The sequence below is a fragment of the Corvus cornix genome, chromosome 27 (genome assembly GCF_000738735.6).
Source record: "Corvus cornix cornix isolate S_Up_H32 chromosome 27, ASM73873v5, whole genome shotgun sequence".
In the NCBI taxonomy this organism is placed as follows: Eukaryota; Metazoa; Chordata; class Aves; order Passeriformes; family Corvidae; genus Corvus; species Corvus cornix.
The window spans coordinates 1,051,901-1,067,470 of record NC_046355.1 but is presented as its reverse complement, the minus strand read 5'-3'; the positions used below and the strand labels follow the sequence as shown (position 1 = coordinate 1,067,470).

At 54.3% G+C, this 15,570-nt stretch overlaps 2 protein-coding genes across 3 annotated transcripts; one reads left to right on the top strand and one right to left on the bottom strand.

Moving 5' to 3' along the window:
• The first annotated feature begins 610 nt into the window (after positions 1–610).
• Positions 611–12,869, top strand: RAB5C (RAB5C, member RAS oncogene family). Of its 2 annotated transcripts, XM_039565941.1 has the most exons (6): positions 611–750; positions 8,671–8,915; positions 9,964–10,115; positions 10,400–10,522; positions 11,250–11,343; positions 11,720–12,869. In XM_039565941.1, the coding sequence occupies exons 2-6, from the start codon at positions 8,750–8,752 to the stop codon at positions 11,833–11,835; spliced, it is 651 nt and encodes a 216-aa protein (XP_039421875.1). In that variant the 5' UTR covers positions 611–750; positions 8,671–8,749; the 3' UTR covers positions 11,836–12,869. The 2 variants fall into 2 exon arrangements, with proteins under 2 accessions (XP_039421875.1, XP_039421876.1); XM_039565942.1 differs by lacking the exon at positions 611–750 and having other exon boundaries at positions 8,471–8,915.
• Positions 12,870–14,664: 1,795 nt separating this feature from the next.
• On the bottom strand, positions 14,665–15,502 carry LOC104697758 (heat shock protein 30C-like). The gene has a single exon (XM_010412778.2). The coding sequence runs from the start codon at positions 15,395–15,397 to the stop codon at positions 14,813–14,815; it is 585 nt and encodes a 194-aa protein (XP_010411080.1). The 5' UTR covers positions 15,398–15,502; the 3' UTR covers positions 14,665–14,812.
• Positions 15,503–15,570: the final 68 nt, after the last annotated feature.

Sequence of the window (15,570 nt, the reverse complement as noted above, 5' to 3'; positions counted from 1 at the left end):
AGGGGTCCTGCCCGCCACCCCAGGAGTCCCCCGGGACGCCGCACTCCGAACACTCGCAGGGATTTTGATACGGTTTTATACTCTTCGCCCACGGGGCCTTTTCTACAACCCGGCCGCGCCCGGCAGCCCCGCCCGGGACCCCCACCTGCCCGGGGCCGTGCGACGTGGCGGGGCAGCGCAGCCCCGGGGCACCCGCGGGGCCGGGAGCGGCGGGCGGCGGGGATCTGGAGAGAGGAATCCGGCAGGGATCTGGCGGGTGGAATCCGGCGGGGATCCGAAAGGATCTCCGGGAGGGTCTCCGGTTTGCCCGGGGGTCACGGCCGCTGCCGCCCCTCCGCAGCTGTAGTTCGTGTTGTTCCGCCCCGCCTCTCCCATACTCCCCGCAACACCGAGAAATAAAGGCTCTATTTTTCCAGCGCCGGCTCCGCTGAGTCTCTGCCCGCGGCCGCCCCGCCCTGTCCGGGTCCGCACCGAGTCCCTCGCGTACCCGGTCGCGCTGGGGCCGTCCCAGACCACAACTCCCAGCAGTCCCTGCGGGCGCGCCATGACGTTACGCCCAGCGCACAGGGGCGGGGCATCCCGGGGGCGGGGCTCGGGAGGGGCGGGGCGCAGATGATTGGCAGCTGTGTCTGCCAGTGGCCGGCGAGCGGGGGGCGGAACGGTGTGGTCGGGTCCGGAAGCGGAACGGGTAAAGGCGGAAGTGAGGGCCGGGGCCTGCGAGACGCACCGGCGGGAGCGGCGCTGCGGGCGGTGAGTGGGGCCGCGGTCGTTCGTTTCGCCCCGAGGTGGCCGGGCCCGGCCCAAGGGTGCGGGCCCGTTCCCCGGGTTCTCGCCCGGCTGAGGGTGGCAGCCGGGCCCCGCCGCTTCGGGGGCCCCGTGACGGGAGTGGAGCGGGGGCTCGGTGGCGCCGCTGTGCCGGGCGGGGCGATGCTGGGGCTCGACCGGACGGCCTCCGCCACCGGCGGGGCGGGGACTCTGGGCGGGCGGGTACCCTGTTCTCTCACTGTGTGCCGGCCCAGCGGGGCCCTGCGTGTCGTGCGAGGCGGGGGAGCGGCGCTGCCGCGGGGCACCGGCAGCTCCGGCCTGGTGGTACCGGTGTGTGGTGAGCGGTAACGGGAGAGGAGCCCGGCTGGGAGGGGTCCCGGCGGCACTGTGGGTTCTCGGGTCAGGCTCTCCCGGGCGGGCCGTGAGCAGGAGCGGCTCGCGGGACAGCGGCGACGAGCACCTGCGGCCGGTACCGTGTGATTGTCCGGGGGCTGGGCACAGCTCCCGTTCCTCGCAGCCGTGACTAACTGGGAGTTGAATGGGACTGGGGAAGGTGTGGTGCCAGGATAGAAGTGGTTATCGTGGTGGGATCATATTTGGTTGTAGTTGCTCAGCCTCTGAGGTGGGAATAGACACTCCGGGTGCTGGGAAGCCCAGCTGCGTTCCCGGGAGCTGCTGAAATGAGGGAGGTGACTTGATCTGCTGCAAATAAATAGGGAAGACAGTCCTGGGTCACTGCTGGTGCCAAGCACAGCCCTGTACCCCTCGAGGGCCCTTGTGAAGGAACACACATGGTGCTGTAGGGCCCTGAGCAAGGCCCACGGGCTGCGAGGACGTTTTGTGGCTTGTCTGGAAGGGAGTCTGGAGCAAGGCTGTCCTTGGATCTCTGTCACAGCAGGAGAGACCCTGGTGTGTGAGCTGGGAGTGCGGTCGATGTGGGATCCTGGTGGGATTGCACCAGGAGTGCGGGTGTGAGTGTGAGCAGCAGGTCTGCCCTGCTATATCCTGGGGAAACTGCTCGGACCTTACTCCTGGTGATGCTCAAGGTGCTGCCAGAGCTCCTGGGGCCGGGCAGGAGCTGTGAGTGGTGCTGTGACCCTGCAAGGAGCCCAGCCCAGCTCTGACCCTGGCCCAGCTGATCTTTAGTTGCTGCCCTCAAAAGTGGCTGTTGGAGCTCTGACCTTGGCTGTTTTCAAACATGTAAGGAAGTTGGAGAGGGGAATATGCCGAGGGACTATTTTAAGTCTGGTGTGGAACAACTTGCATCTGCTATTCTTAGCTTTTTGTGTGGAGGGTCAGCACACTTGAGCTGCCCTGTTTACAGCCTGACATTGGGCCTGTGCTCTGCTGGGGCTCCTGAGCCGGCTCTGAGCCTTAACCGGGGCCAAAAAAAGCAAATTTAATCCAGTTGTCTTGACATGCCATGCTGTCTGAGTGAGCTTCCTGGAAATATCCCACTAATGTCCACTACTGCCTTGACTATGAAAGTCTTTTACATTTCTTTTCCACTCACCTGGATAATAAGGTGAAAGAACTATGGGTGGAAAGGGCTAAGAATCCAGGATAGTACCTGTAGGCAGCTACAAGACAGTGTTGATCTTGATGCGTTCTTGGGGTGAGGCGAGCAAGTAAAGCATGAGCCTGGCTGGATCTGGGATGTCGAGGACAGGAATGTTTGGGGCATACCTGGGTTTCAGCATTGAAATCACTTCAGACTCCTCATGAGCCACAATAGTTTGCTGGAACAGTCTATACTTTCAGACCAAAAATCTGCTTCCCTCTTAAGATGCTCTGGCTGATTTGGGTGACATTTGGTTGCAGGTGGTGCAGGCAGTGGGGAGGGTCCCTGTAGGCTCTGTAAGTAGGTGCTGATGCCTCTTCAGCTGATGGAACAACCCAGGCAAGGTGAGATGGACTCCCAGAGAGGGTTTGAATTACTGGAGAGCATAAGGGAAAGGCTGGCTTGGCATGTGGGTACGAATGTAGTAAGATAAAACATTTATCTAGTTTTGCATTAGTAGAATACACTTTGCTTTCCTATGAAACCAGTGATGGGTTGAGCAGTGTCTAAAGGAGCTGTCTGGCCGTGTGTGTGTGCTTGGCCAAACCTAATTGTTGTGCTGAGACGTGGGATTATCTCCATCACAGCAAAGCTCTTCTGCATCTCAAGAGGGATCAGCTCGAGGGTTGCTCTAGGCCCTGCCAGTCATTAACTCTGGATCCAAACTTCTTCAGCTGCTGCACAGTTAGTGGATGGTGGTCATGGCATCTCCCTGAGGAGGGAGGGGGAAGGAATGCCAAGCGTTTTCAGACACAGGAAATGAAATGGGAACGCTTCTAATGAAGTGGGTGTAGCCCAGAGTATTCCTGTCAGCAGACTTAAAAGAGGATAGAATGTAGAAATGTTGGAGTCAGCTGTTTTCTTCCCTTGGGGTATGAAGTTTGCAGCCTCTTATGCAAGTCCTGAGAAGTTGTCAGAATAACACTGAAATCACTCTAGACACTGGCCAGAAACAGGGAACCTTCCTGGATGTGACAGTACTGGGGAGGTATAAAATTCATCTGAGTTCCAGAGGGAATGCTGTCCTCCCCTGAAGCACAGGAATGAGCTGCTGGAGCAATTCTGCATAAACAGATAAGAAAACACTGTTTTTCATGTTTGCTTTGGTTTGGTAGCGCTCCAAATAAGGAGCTCCTTGAGGCAGGAGATCTTTGTGCAGTCTGGGAAAGATATTCTGAAGGTCACAGATTTTTTGCAGTGCAGGTGGCAGTTTGCTGCTTTGCATTGCTGATGTTGCCTTCTTGCTGACTGAATAGTGGGTGCTATCCAAGGCATGCATTGCTGAGTGTCTGGTCAGAGTGAAGCTGTGTCTGTTGACGGTGTCTGAACAGGGGTCAGTGTCAGGAAGAGGAGTTAAAGAACCTTGGCTGAAGAATTAAAACCTTGATGCTTTTGTTCCATTTGAGTCAGTCCAGGCTGCATCCATGGGTTGCTCTTCCAGCCTTGCTGTGCCAAAGATAACTGAGAGTGGGTGAGAGCTTCAAGACAGAGCTACTGTGGGACAGGGAATGTGGAGGCTTTGCTCCCTAGAGCTAGTGGGCAGCTACTGGGAGATGAAGGTGATGTAAAACTCTTCTGCAGAAGTCTGTGCCGGAGGGATTGTAACAGCGGGGTGGTGGCCTTGAAATCTCTGAGGACAGAGTTGTTTTGGAAAACCTGCTTTGGGAAACAGCTGACTGCTGGGGCTGCTCCAGAGGCCATGGATGTCAGGAAACAGATGTGTGTGTCAAGAGGAGAAGGAGCTGGTACTACAGGGTCTCCTAGACTTGTTGAGGGCTGTAGCTGAATGAGCAGTTCAATTTTGGAATAGAAATCCTATTTACCTCTAAATTTAGATGAGCGTGTCCAAGTCTTTGTGAGTCTTGGACGTGGGACTGCACAGAGAAGTTGTTACGCTATCATGAGTTAGTCACAGCCATAGGAGTCCGAGCTGATTTGGGTCTGTAAATCTGCACTTTAGGGCTGTAGTGCAGCTCCTGCCAGCTGCAGTGGAGAGTGGCCCAGTTCAGAGCAGTTCCTGAGCTCCAGACTGTGTCTGTGCTGATCAGGACACTGAGGGCTCATTTTTGGGGAGGGAAAAGGTAGGAAGGTAAAGTATTGAATGAAACCCATCAGCCTTGATGGGGATGAGGTCTGTAGGTTGAGTCTGTTTCCCTGTTCATCTCCTCTATAACTGCTGGATCTGTTCCTCCTTTTTCTGCTGCCTGGACCTTCCTGCAGTCAGGCTCTGGAAGTTTGTTCTTACTAATCATATTGATGAGTTGGAATATTAGGTTGATGTTCCATGCTGTGCTAGCCTGGGCTAGTGTGGTCCTTGTGTGGTTCTGGTGGGACCCACACTTTCTGCTGGTCCTGCTCATGAAGTTGCTGCTGGCTCCATGTCCTGGAGCTGACTGTGCAGCCCTGGGGAGAGCAGAGCAGCGCGGGCCAGCTGCCCGTGCAGTGTGAGGTGAAGCAAAACCACTGGGTAACTTCAGGGCTTCCTTTGCCAAGGAATTCATGTAACGCTGTCAGCTATTTAACAAGATAAATACTTCACTGGGGCTTTTGTCTTGAGTATTTTGGTTCTAAGCCAACAAATCCCCAGTGAAGCAACTCCTTGCATAGCTGAGAGCAGCAGCAGTCCTTTGGGTAACCAGAGTCTTCAGGATTGGGTTTCTAAATATCCTCAGCTTTCAGAGTAGTCCTTGCTTCTGGGTGAACAGAGGGCAAAAATATCAGATTCTCTAACTTCTGACACCTTAAATGAGCAGCTTCCCTGTGGTGGGGTCTCCTGCAGGGGTTAACATGGGGATCTGACAGTAATTCCCCTGTGGAGATTTGGGTTGTTGTCCTGGGTAGGTTTGTTTGAAATGGGTTCTGGTGCTATTCCCCAGCATCCCGAGAGCTCTGGAGAATGGCCTTGCACTTGGGCAAGCAGGGAGTGCAGCAGCCATGGCATGTGCTTTCTCATTTAGGGCACTCAGATTCTTGAAGCTCTCACTTGTGGGACAGCATCAGGAATTGGCACTTGACTTTGATCTCAAAGCAAACAAGAGACTATGTTAAGAGTTTACAATAAAAAAATCAGTGCTTTTGCTGTGGGATGCAGAGCTCCTGTGTGTGCTTCAGTGAGCAGGAGGTGGGTAGGGCAGGTAAACAAACCAGCACAAGCCTTTTCATGGGTCTTGTGATCTCCCAAGTGCTGGGTTTCACTAGTTAAAAGAAACTAGTAGGAACATTAATGCTTGTTAATCTTGATTACATGAGTACCCCACCATGCCCTTCCTTTTCATGGCCTTGGCTGCTGGAATTAGCATGACAAGCTGGGACTTCAGCTGCCTTCCCTTGTCCGTGTGGTATCACTGTGGTTATTTTGGTCTGCCTGACCCGTGGCTCGAGTGTCAGTGCTGGGGTTCTCTTGGGGAGCAGGGAGGGGTGAATGCCCAGTTCTCTGCTGGAAGAGGTAGGGGGATGAACAGCTCCCCAAACATCAGAAACGGCTTCATACAGCAGGAAGCACTCCCTGTTCCTCAAGCCAGTGTCCACTGGTGGATGTAAGCTGATCTAGCACAGGTCCAGGCTGTGTAGTTTAGCCACCTGTTCCTTCTGCAGAGCTGAATTCTGTCTGACAAGCATGTCAGACAGAATCCTCAAACATGTTGGCATTGGCAGAAAGTGCCTGTCCTGCCATGGGGCCCACTCGCTGTCTGCAGCATTGGTGGCCACTTCCTTCAGTTATTTGCTTCTTCCCGTGACCATCAGCTGGTCCTCCAGGTCTCGGGTATGTCCTTAGCCTGAGGCCCTCAGTGACCAGTTAGGGTCTGTAAATTCCACTCAATCATCTGAAAGATATGGCAACTTCTCGTGTGAACATGAAGTCATATAATCTTGCATCCAAACTTCAAACCGCTCTTAGATGATGATCTGGTTCTCCATAATTGGAGCAGTCAAGGCTCTGGCTGCTGCCCTGCCTGCACTGGCCAGTGGCTGTCCATGATGAGCTCAACATAGATGTGCTCACCTAATTCTGTTGGAGTTCATGTAGCACAACCAGATGGCAAAACGCATCAAGATCTGCGAAATATAGGTCAGGCTAAGACTTGAGGATATCAACAAGCTCATTGCCTTGTTTTGCTCTGGGAATCACTGCTATCAGATTTCAGGAGGCCATAACTCAGAGACACGGTGATTCAGAGAGTGTTTAATGTACAGCATGTTGGTCTGGAGCAGCGGCAGAGCTGACAAACTGCTCAGGGAATTATAAATACAAGGTTAAACCAAAGCTGTTCCCTTGCAAGCTCTGTTTAGAGGGGAAACTCTAGAAGGCAGAAGCCTCTTCAGGCTGGTAGAGATGCAGAGCTCCTGCTGAGCCTCTTGAACCTGGCAGTGACCAAGCTGCTCCTGGCCAGAGCAACAAACACTGTTCCCTCACTGTCCAGCAAAGCCAATTGCTGGTTTGCTTTGTATCAAGCTTTCTCATCCTGCCGAACAGTGATTGCCCTTCCTCGGAAGGGGGAGGGGGGTCCTGACAGTGCTGCTTACAAGGACCCAGCTCTGAATTACAGTATCTTTGCTGCTTCACCCAAGACTGGACTCAGAGCAATGGCTTCACAGCTCTGGCTCCTGAAACATCCCACAGCACTCAGAAGTTCTGCTGCTTGGTTTCTGTCCTACCTGCCAGCTCTGGTGACTGGTACTGGCTTAACAGCTGGTCTGACTGCCTCCTGGTCAGAGCAATTTGAGGTGAAATGTCTCTAGGTCAGCGTATGCTCAAGTGCTTTGTGTTTTGCAAGCTGCTGAGGTTCTCCAACTGCTGGCACTCATGGGCTCCAGAGTAGTTCTGAAACGGCTGGAGGTTCCCTATCAAACTGTGGGATTGTTTAAACTTGAGGCATAGTTAAAGTAACCTCAAGCAGTCACAGCTGGACAGGCTTTGCCCTGGAAAGCAGCTGTTTGAAACTCTCCTCTGTGCTGAGTAGGCTTGAGCCTTGTTCACAGGACACTCTGCTCCAGTTCAACCTGCTTTGAACTTCTTATTCATGGATATCTTATATTTGCTGGGAAAATGCAGGATGTACGCAGAGTTTCTTTGGGGATACTCTCAGAACAAGGAGAAGTTGGCTTTTGGGGCATTTTCTTCCAACAAGCAGCCTGTGTTAGGAGAGTAGAAGGGAAAGTGGTGATCCAGAGCAGATGCAATCAGCTGTAGCATTTATCATCCACAGGGAAGTGGGAGTTGTGATGGGTGCAGGAAATGTGCCTAAATCTGTAACTGTGTACTTGGAAAGGATTCCTGTTCTCTGCAGGCAGCAGAGCTTAGTGCTTAGGGAGGCCCTGGGATTCGCTTGTGGGTAACTCTGGATGCAAATCAATGTTTCCTGCTGTTCCTGCCATGGTTTTGTGCTTCTGCGCTGCTCTGGAGGTTGGTGCTGAGGAGTGGTTGGCAGTGCTGATCCCAGGGGATGCTGCCTGTTCATGCTGGATTTGAACAATCCATGTGAGGAGCGTGGCCAGTAGCCTGATGGCCTGGAATGCTGTGGGATAAGGGTGTTGAGGCAGCGGGATGGGTGTGGGAAGCATTAGGTGCTGCCTCTGTTTGGATCAGGTTGGGTGGTGATTCCTGGTGTGCAGCAGGGGTGGGAGGAGGAGCTGCTATCAGCTTCTGAGGGGACAGCCTGTGCCCAAAAGCAGCTGCTGTCAGGTGCTTCCTGAGGTGGGCACCTCCTCAGGTGCCTCCCCTCTAGCAGACCACCTGCCTGGCTCCAGGGCCATCCTTGGGCCCGATGAGAGGTGCAGAATGTCGTGGTGTAAGCGCCTTAGGACAAACAGCTTAGAAATTCATTTTGACCAAATGCCTCATGACCTGCAGAGCTGCCTCCTGCCAGTGTGGCACTGGGATGGCTCTGTATAGCATTGACAGTCTGAAGTTGCTTCCTTGTGAACTTGGGAAAGGAGGAAGGAGCTAAAGGTCAACCTCAGTTACCTTTGTGAACTGAGTAATTGCTGTTTGAGTAGACAAAGCTCTAATAACACCCATTGTGTGCTGGGTGCTCCTTACCTGCCTCACCCCAGCAAGGCGTGTGTAACATCCACACATGGTGGAAGTGCTGGAGGGCCCACTGGTGGGGAGGAGAGCTTGTATTACCATTACCTCTTTTCCAGGGAGGCTCTGCAGACTGACATCCTGCTGCAGGGGCTGCTGCCTGGCAGGAACTGCCCTGTGGTGCTTGCAGCTGATAACTTTCCACTGTGGGAAGGAACCGCCACCGGTCTGTGCTGATGGTGGCTGCAGATCAAACCACCCTCTAGAACTGGTACAGCTGGTCCCTGCGCGTGTCACTAACTCTGACCACCTCTTCCAGTTGCAACCTGCCTACAGGTGGATCCCAGTGCAGAACCTGCAGCATCCTTAACTCTCGGCACTCCTGCACTTAGACCACAATGGCAGGTCGAGGTGGAGCTGCCCGACCGAATGGACCAGCTGCTGGGAACAAAATCTGCCAGTTTAAACTTGTTCTCTTGGGCGAGTCAGCGGTGGGGAAGTCCAGCCTGGTCCTGCGCTTTGTGAAGGGGCAGTTCCACGAGTACCAGGAGAGCACGATTGGAGGTGAGTGCCAGTTCCAGATGCCTGTGGCCAGGAGGTGCTGACCTTGCTGGGACAGTCTGGGGTGTCAGAAGCAAGACTGGCTATTTTGGTCTGGTCTGGGATTTTTGCTATAAATAGAGCCAAACAGTTAATGCTTTAACTCTTGGTTTGCAATTTGTTTGTTGGTGTGAGGATCAGCATAGCAGAGAATAATGCTTTGGCAACCCTGCACTCTGCCTCTGAGGCTTCACTTCCAGTGCCTCAACTCCAGCTACTAATGAGTACTGAGGCCTTCAGCTTGGTTTATAGCCCTTAATTATCTTTTCAGACCATGACCTGGGATTTTGGGGCTGTTTCTAGCCTGATACTGTTAACTATTTCCACAGTGCTTTCAGGTCTAGTAGTTTTTTAGCTTGAAATCATTAGCACAGTGTCACCAATCAGCCAAAGGCTGATTGGCACATGGGTCTCTGAGCAGCAATACCAGGGGGGTGTCCTGAGAAAAGGCTTGAGTTGTCCCTCTGTGACCTGTGCAGGGAGTAAGCACAGCTGTTAAGTGTGGCTTACTGGCAAGCAGGGCCTAATGCTCCTCTGTGGAGGGCTGTGCTCTGCCTCAGTCCGTATCCGAGGCTGGTGCCTTTATCCTGGGTGTAACATGTGGTGTTAGACTCACTGGGACAAGAAAACAACCACTTACTAAACTGAGGAGTGTGGTGTAACTGGACTGAGTTTGGTGCTGTTACTGGTGCTCCCCAGGTCTGATCTTGGTGGTGCCACACGTGGACTGCGTGATCCCTGTCAGGGGCTGCTGGGAGGGTCTGGCAGTGTGGATGCTCCAGAGGCTGACTGCTGCCTAGGCCCTCTGGGCCACCTTCCTGTCACTGTGTGGTGGTTCTTGGTTCCTGTGAGCAGGGAGTGTGATACAGCAGAGCTGCAGCTGCCACAGCGAGTGGCACTGGCCTCTGCAGGGCTCAGCTCGCTCTCGTGTGGCAGCAGAGCTGCTCTGAGCTCCTGTGCTGGCTCTGTGCCCTGTCCTGCTGGAGCTGAGGCAAACCCTCTTCTCTTGCAGCTGCCTTCCTAACACAGACAGTGTGTCTGGATGACACAACAGTGAAGTTTGAGATCTGGGACACGGCGGGGCAGGAGCGGTACCACAGCCTGGCCCCCATGTACTACCGGGGGGCTCAGGCAGCCATCGTGGTCTACGACATCACGAACACAGTGAGTGTGGGCAGGGCTGGGGGGCTGCCAGGAGGCTCCCGGTGCCCTGGGAGTGTGTCTGGGTGAGAGCCCTGCAGGTACCTGGCTGTGGCTGCCAAGTTCTTGAAAACTGCTCATGGCCTCTTCCTCAGCTCTGGCCAAGGCTGTGAGCTGATAAAGGATCCTGCTGCCAAGTGCTGCAGAGGCAGAACACTTCTCACAGGAAAGCCTTGCTCTAATCATATCTGCCCTGTGGATTCCTACACGGCTGCCCTTCCTGACTGCTGCCTCCTGTTTGCTTCCAGGACACATTTGTACGAGCCAAGAACTGGGTGAAAGAGTTGCAGAGGCAGGCTAGCCCCAATATTGTAATTGCACTAGCAGGAAACAAGGCAGACCTTGCTACCAAGAGAGCTGTGGACTTCCAGGTGAGTGGGAATCCAGGGAAGTTGTTACCCAAGCAGGTCAGGAAAGAATCTTTTTGCTTAAATAAGGGACATGGTGACTATGTAAAATATGCTTTGAGGGAGTGAAAGTGAGGTTTTTATGCTGAGGACTGCAGGATGGCGCTGAGCAGGGTCTGTGCCCTGCCCCCTTCCCTTACTTCTGTCGTAGCACATATGGCCTTGGCTGGTGAAAGTCTCGGTGAATGTGGAGGAGGAGGCCCACAGAGCACAAACTCCTGTCCCCTCAGTCTCCTTTGCTGCCTTACTCATGTGGGGATGTCTGGAGGGTGTGAAACAGCATCTTCTGGATACGAGACACATGAGGAATCATTCCCAGCTTGTTCTCTGCTCTTCACAGCTCTTACCTCATCTGAGGCAAGCACTCAGGAGAGGTTCTTACCCAGCCCTCTCAAAGGGTTGCTTGTGGTGCCCTTGCAGTGGGTGGCACACTCCCAGCTGACCCAACTGCCAGGCACCGTATGTGCATGTGCTCAGTCAGGCTGTGCCCCAGCTCAGCTGTGGGACACTGGCTGTGCAGGGCTGCTGGTGGAGCGTGTCCCTGGGATGTCTGGGACAGGGGAGTGAATTTCTGGCCCAAAGTGGGACATAGCATTTCTCCAGCAGTTAGTGTGTTGACAAGTGAAGTGCATGAAGTCTGCTTGGGCCTCCTGGCAGGGTGCCTTTAGCACTCTGATGTGATTGTTTGTAGGATGCACAAACATATGCAGATGACAACAGCTTGCTGTTCATGGAGACGTCGGCGAAGACAGCGATGAATGTGAATGAAATCTTCATGGCAATAGGTAACAGCCTGTGGGTAGGGCTGGGGTAGCTCTGAGCACCAGCACTGCAGCCCAAGGGGGTCCTGTGTCAGCCAGGGCTGGTGGCTCTTACTGGGGCAGGTGTCCACTTTGCAACACTGATGTGATCGGTCATTCCCCAAGTGTGTGGAGCCTTAGCCTTGGAAAGCTGGTTCCCTTTCCCTGTGTCCGGGGTGGTGATGGAGGTATGAGCAGGTCTGATCCCAGCCAGAGCCAAGGATGGGTTGGTTTGCCATGCAGTGCTGCTGGCAGTGTCCTATCCCAAACTCCTTTGGTGGCGAGGGCTCCAGCCTGGGGTGTGCAGTGGGAGGAGGTCGGCCTCTCTAGAGGACCCTACTAACTTCCTGTTTCTTTCTAGCCAAGAAACTGCCAAAAAATGAACCTCAGAATGCTCCTGGTGGCCCAGGCAGGAATCGGGTGGTGGACCTTCAGGAGAGCAGCCAGCCGAGCAGAAGCCAGTGCTGCAGCAACTGAGCAGCTGCTCCGGCCCGCGAGCCCTTGGAGGACGTGACTGGAACCCACGCTAACGATCGCACTTACCGTAGGGCGGCTGCTGCCGGCGCCGCTGTGATTCTCCATCCCTTTCTGATCATAGGCTGGAGGGAGTTCTTCCACCTGCACCTTTCTGTACAAATACTAATTCAATTCTAAGTCTTAAGTCACTTTTTTAATATATGAACTTCTGCTCTTCCCTCTTCCTGGTGGTGGTGGATGCAGGACCTGGTGTCTGCCCAGCCAGCGTGGCCGTCCCGCGGGTGAGGCCAGCAGCACCCAGGTCCCACAGCACTGTAGTTCACTATGGGAAACAAAGGGATATTGGGACACGTGTTTAAAGTTCCCTGTCTGTAAGAGCTGAGGCTGATTCCGTATGATGTGCCCAGAACAACCACTAAACTGTAGCATTAGAGACAAACTCCGGCTCTTGGGCCACTTATTGACCAAATCAATGATGAGTATTTGGGGTGGGGCAGAGGGAAGCAAAACTGGTTTCTTCTGTATTTTGTATTGTATGTTTCTCCATGTAACCAATCAGTATCTTGTCAATATAGTACATCCAACGAGCTGCCTGTTGTCTTTCTTTGTGTTGGACTCCAGCATGCCAACTCTTCTTTTCTCTCGGTTCTGTCGTAATGCACTAATCCTGTTGCAACTTTTGCAAAAAATCTTGTATAGAAATTTGTCCTTTTCTTGATGGTTGTGATGCCACTAATATTGTTAACCCTGCTCTGGTGGGAATACACAAGGTTTACTGATGTACAGAGGTGGGGTGGGGGAAACCTTGGGTAACCTGTCAGTGGGAATGACATGTATTGCAAAAGCCTGTAATTCCACAAAGAATGAAGGGAGGTATTAAATGGCTTCTGTTGCCAGACTCTAACTGATGTTGGCTGCTGCCTAGTGCCTAATGCAGTGTCTTATGCATCCTGGTATTTAAGAGGAACTGTTGACTTTAGTCTTCATCACAAACTTCAGTTTTGTGTGATTAAAACAAAATTTTTATAAACCTATCATAACAAGAATGTTCATGTTTCTTAATGCAGCAGGGACTGGACCTGAGCACAACAGTTCTGGTGGAGGCTGAACTGTGCTTCGCTGTTCCTGGTATGTCCCACACCTTGCTAGGGAAATGGGGCCCTTCCTTCCTGAGGAGGGAGAAATGGGGCCTCCTGAGCTTGGGCTGTGCGGCTGCTCCTGCACAGCTGCTCTTCTCACAGTGATGCTGCTGGTGTTCACTTGGCTCCACTGTGCTCAAGGAAGCTTGAGGGAAATTGTGGGAATTATTCCTTGCCTGATACTTCTGAGGAGACTCTACAATGCAAGTTGGGAAGAGGTGGGGGAGCAAGTGCCCAGAGGAGCTCAGCTCTACAATGGGACAGGCGTGGGATGGTACTCCAGAACAAATGAACGCAATGCCTCTGTCCCTGGAGCATGATGGCCTTGGAAGATGCTGCTCTCCTGTCACTGCTGCATGGACTATGAGACCCCAACACCCACAGCTGAGACCTGGAGTCAATATGAAAGAAGGAGCAGCCCCTTGCAGCTCTGTCCCTACCACGTGTGCTGCCGGCAGCACTGTTCGTGCTCGGGAGAGGCTGAGGGTTGGAGATGTGTATTTGGAACCTGATGCCCCCCTCAGCTGAGGGGCTGTGAGACGCTCAGTCACAGGAGAGCTGTGAATAGAGTTGTATGAACAGCCTTGGCTCGTGTGCCCTTCATCCTCTATCCAAGGTCTCAGTGCCTCTTCCTCATGCTGTATCTCCTTAAAATCCTGGAAGCAGGAAGGGTCTTAGTGATGAACTGCCTGGGATCATGCTTGAGCCTGGGCTGCCTGTGTGGTGTGGCCTCCAGTGGCCCCCAGTGCACCTCACTCATGTGGTGCTGCTTGTGCCTGGGCTGCTTAGCTGCTGGAGGAGCTCAGGACCTCTGTGGGACCACCCACACCACAGTGTGGGGTGGACTGATGCTGCTGCTTCCCCCAGGCAGCCAGAGATGGACCAGTTGGAGAAGGGCTTCCCTGATCCCACTCAGAATAATTCTGTGGACACTGTGTGTGGGGCTGTTGCCATCTGCTGGCTCTTCTCCCTGGGTGCCTGGTTTCTTCCTGGACCTGGGGTCTCTGTGAAGGCATCTGTGATGCCCTAAGGAGGGTCTTGTTGCTTGCCAGAGCAGGTGCTCAGGGCCTCAGTATTGAGGCTGGGGACCTGCTGCTGTTTGTGGTGTGTCTGGGCAATGGGCTGTCTGAGCTCAGGGTGGCTTTAGCACAAACAGGCGTTCCTGCCTGCATACCTGCTGCCTGCCCACACACCTGCTGCCTGCCTGGGCCTGAGCGCGGGTGTTTGCAGTGGTTATGCACTGCGCCCAGGGTTGGGCTTTTCCCTCCCTGCCGCTGGAAGCTCAGGGTGGATTCCATCAGCCCCTTGCCAAGCTGGGAAGGGGAAAGTGTGAGTACAACACTCTCACACCACACCCAGCCCGGCAGCCCACTGTGGTTCCCTCCCCATTCTGTGGGGATGGGTATTGGCCAAGGCTGTGGATCTGCAGTGTGAGGAAGGGGTGAGGGCACTCCTGCTCCCGTACAGGTGAGTGGGGCTGCCCTTCCTGCCTGCCTCCCTCCCTTAGCAGCACAGTGCTCCCATATCCACTCCCCTCCCTCACAGAACCCTCTGGGTCTGCTGTCTGGCCCAATTTTGTGCTGCCCTGAGAAGCAAGAGAGGTTCTTCCCTCTCAGTGCATCCAGCTCCTCTGGCACCAAGAGTAGGGTGCAGCCTCCCCATCAATCAACACCCAGAGAATACAAGCAGATTCAATGCAAAAGAATTTTTATTGGATACAAAATCATTCCAGTTTAGTGAAAAAAATGACATCATTGCTGATGAAGCTTGTCCAGGCTTAAACCCGAGACTTGCTCCTGTCTGCTCCGGTCCTGCCGTGGCCATTGGGTCCCATCCTGTTATGCCTGGGCTTTGTTGGTGGCTCCATCCTCAGAAGCTGGTCCGGTCTGTGGGGCTGCAGGGCTGACCTGGATGGGCACGTTCCTCTCGGGAGCGGCCGGCAGTGCCAGCTTGGGAGCCTCGATGCGGAGCTGCCCATCCTTGGACAGGGAGCAGGTCAGCGCTTCGGCGTCCACCTCCTCGGGCACGTCCCACTCCCGCTTCAGCACCTCGTACTTGTAGGAGAAGGAGCCCTTCTCATCGACATTCTGCGTCTCCTTCTGCCCCACCAGCACCACCTTCCTTCCCACCACCTTCACCGACAGCTGCTCGGGAGCGAAGTTCTTGACATCCTGGCAGACAGAGAAGCCGTCCCCAGAGCCCTGGGTCAGGGTCATGCTGGTGTTCGGGGTGCGCTCCGCGGCGATGGCTCCGTGGTTGCTCAGGAGCTGCTCGAAGCTGCTCATGAATTCCCGAGCTTTCTCCATCTCCTGCTGCAGCTCGGTGAAGATGGTCTCTGCGTGTGGCCAGAGGGTCCTCACTGTGCCCAGCCGGCTGGCCAGGGAGCTGGAGGCGAATGGTGCGAGGTGCATCCGGCAAAGCATCGCTGCTCTTGCTGTCGTTTTTGTTGCTGGCGGCTGCTGCTGTTGCTGCTGCTGCTGCTGCTGCTTCTTTCCCCTTTCCAGTGGGCTGGAAGCGTCTGCCCCGCTGCTGCCGTCGGAGGCTTTTATTCCTGTTCCTCGGAGGCGTGGCCTTGTCCCGCACATTACGTCACCCT

What these genes read in the sequence shown, in the direction of transcription:
- RAB5C (XM_039565941.1), top strand. Translation starts at nt 8,750, where the DNA reads ATGGCAGGTCGAGGTGGAGCTGCCCGACCGAATGGACCAGCTGCTGGG. An exon ending in CCAGGAGAGCACGATTGGAG is followed by an intron (nt 8,916 to 9,963) that starts GTGAGTGCCAGT and finishes CTTCTCTTGCAG; the next exon opens with CTGCCTTCCTAACACAGACA. An exon ending in AGAGAGCTGTGGACTTCCAG is followed by an intron (nt 10,523 to 11,249) that starts GTGAGTGGGAAT and finishes GATTGTTTGTAG; the next exon opens with GATGCACAAACATATGCAGA.
- LOC104697758 (XM_010412778.2), bottom strand. Translation starts at nt 15,397, where the DNA reads ATGCTTTGCCGGATGCACCTCGCACCATTCGCCTCCAGCTCCCTGGCC.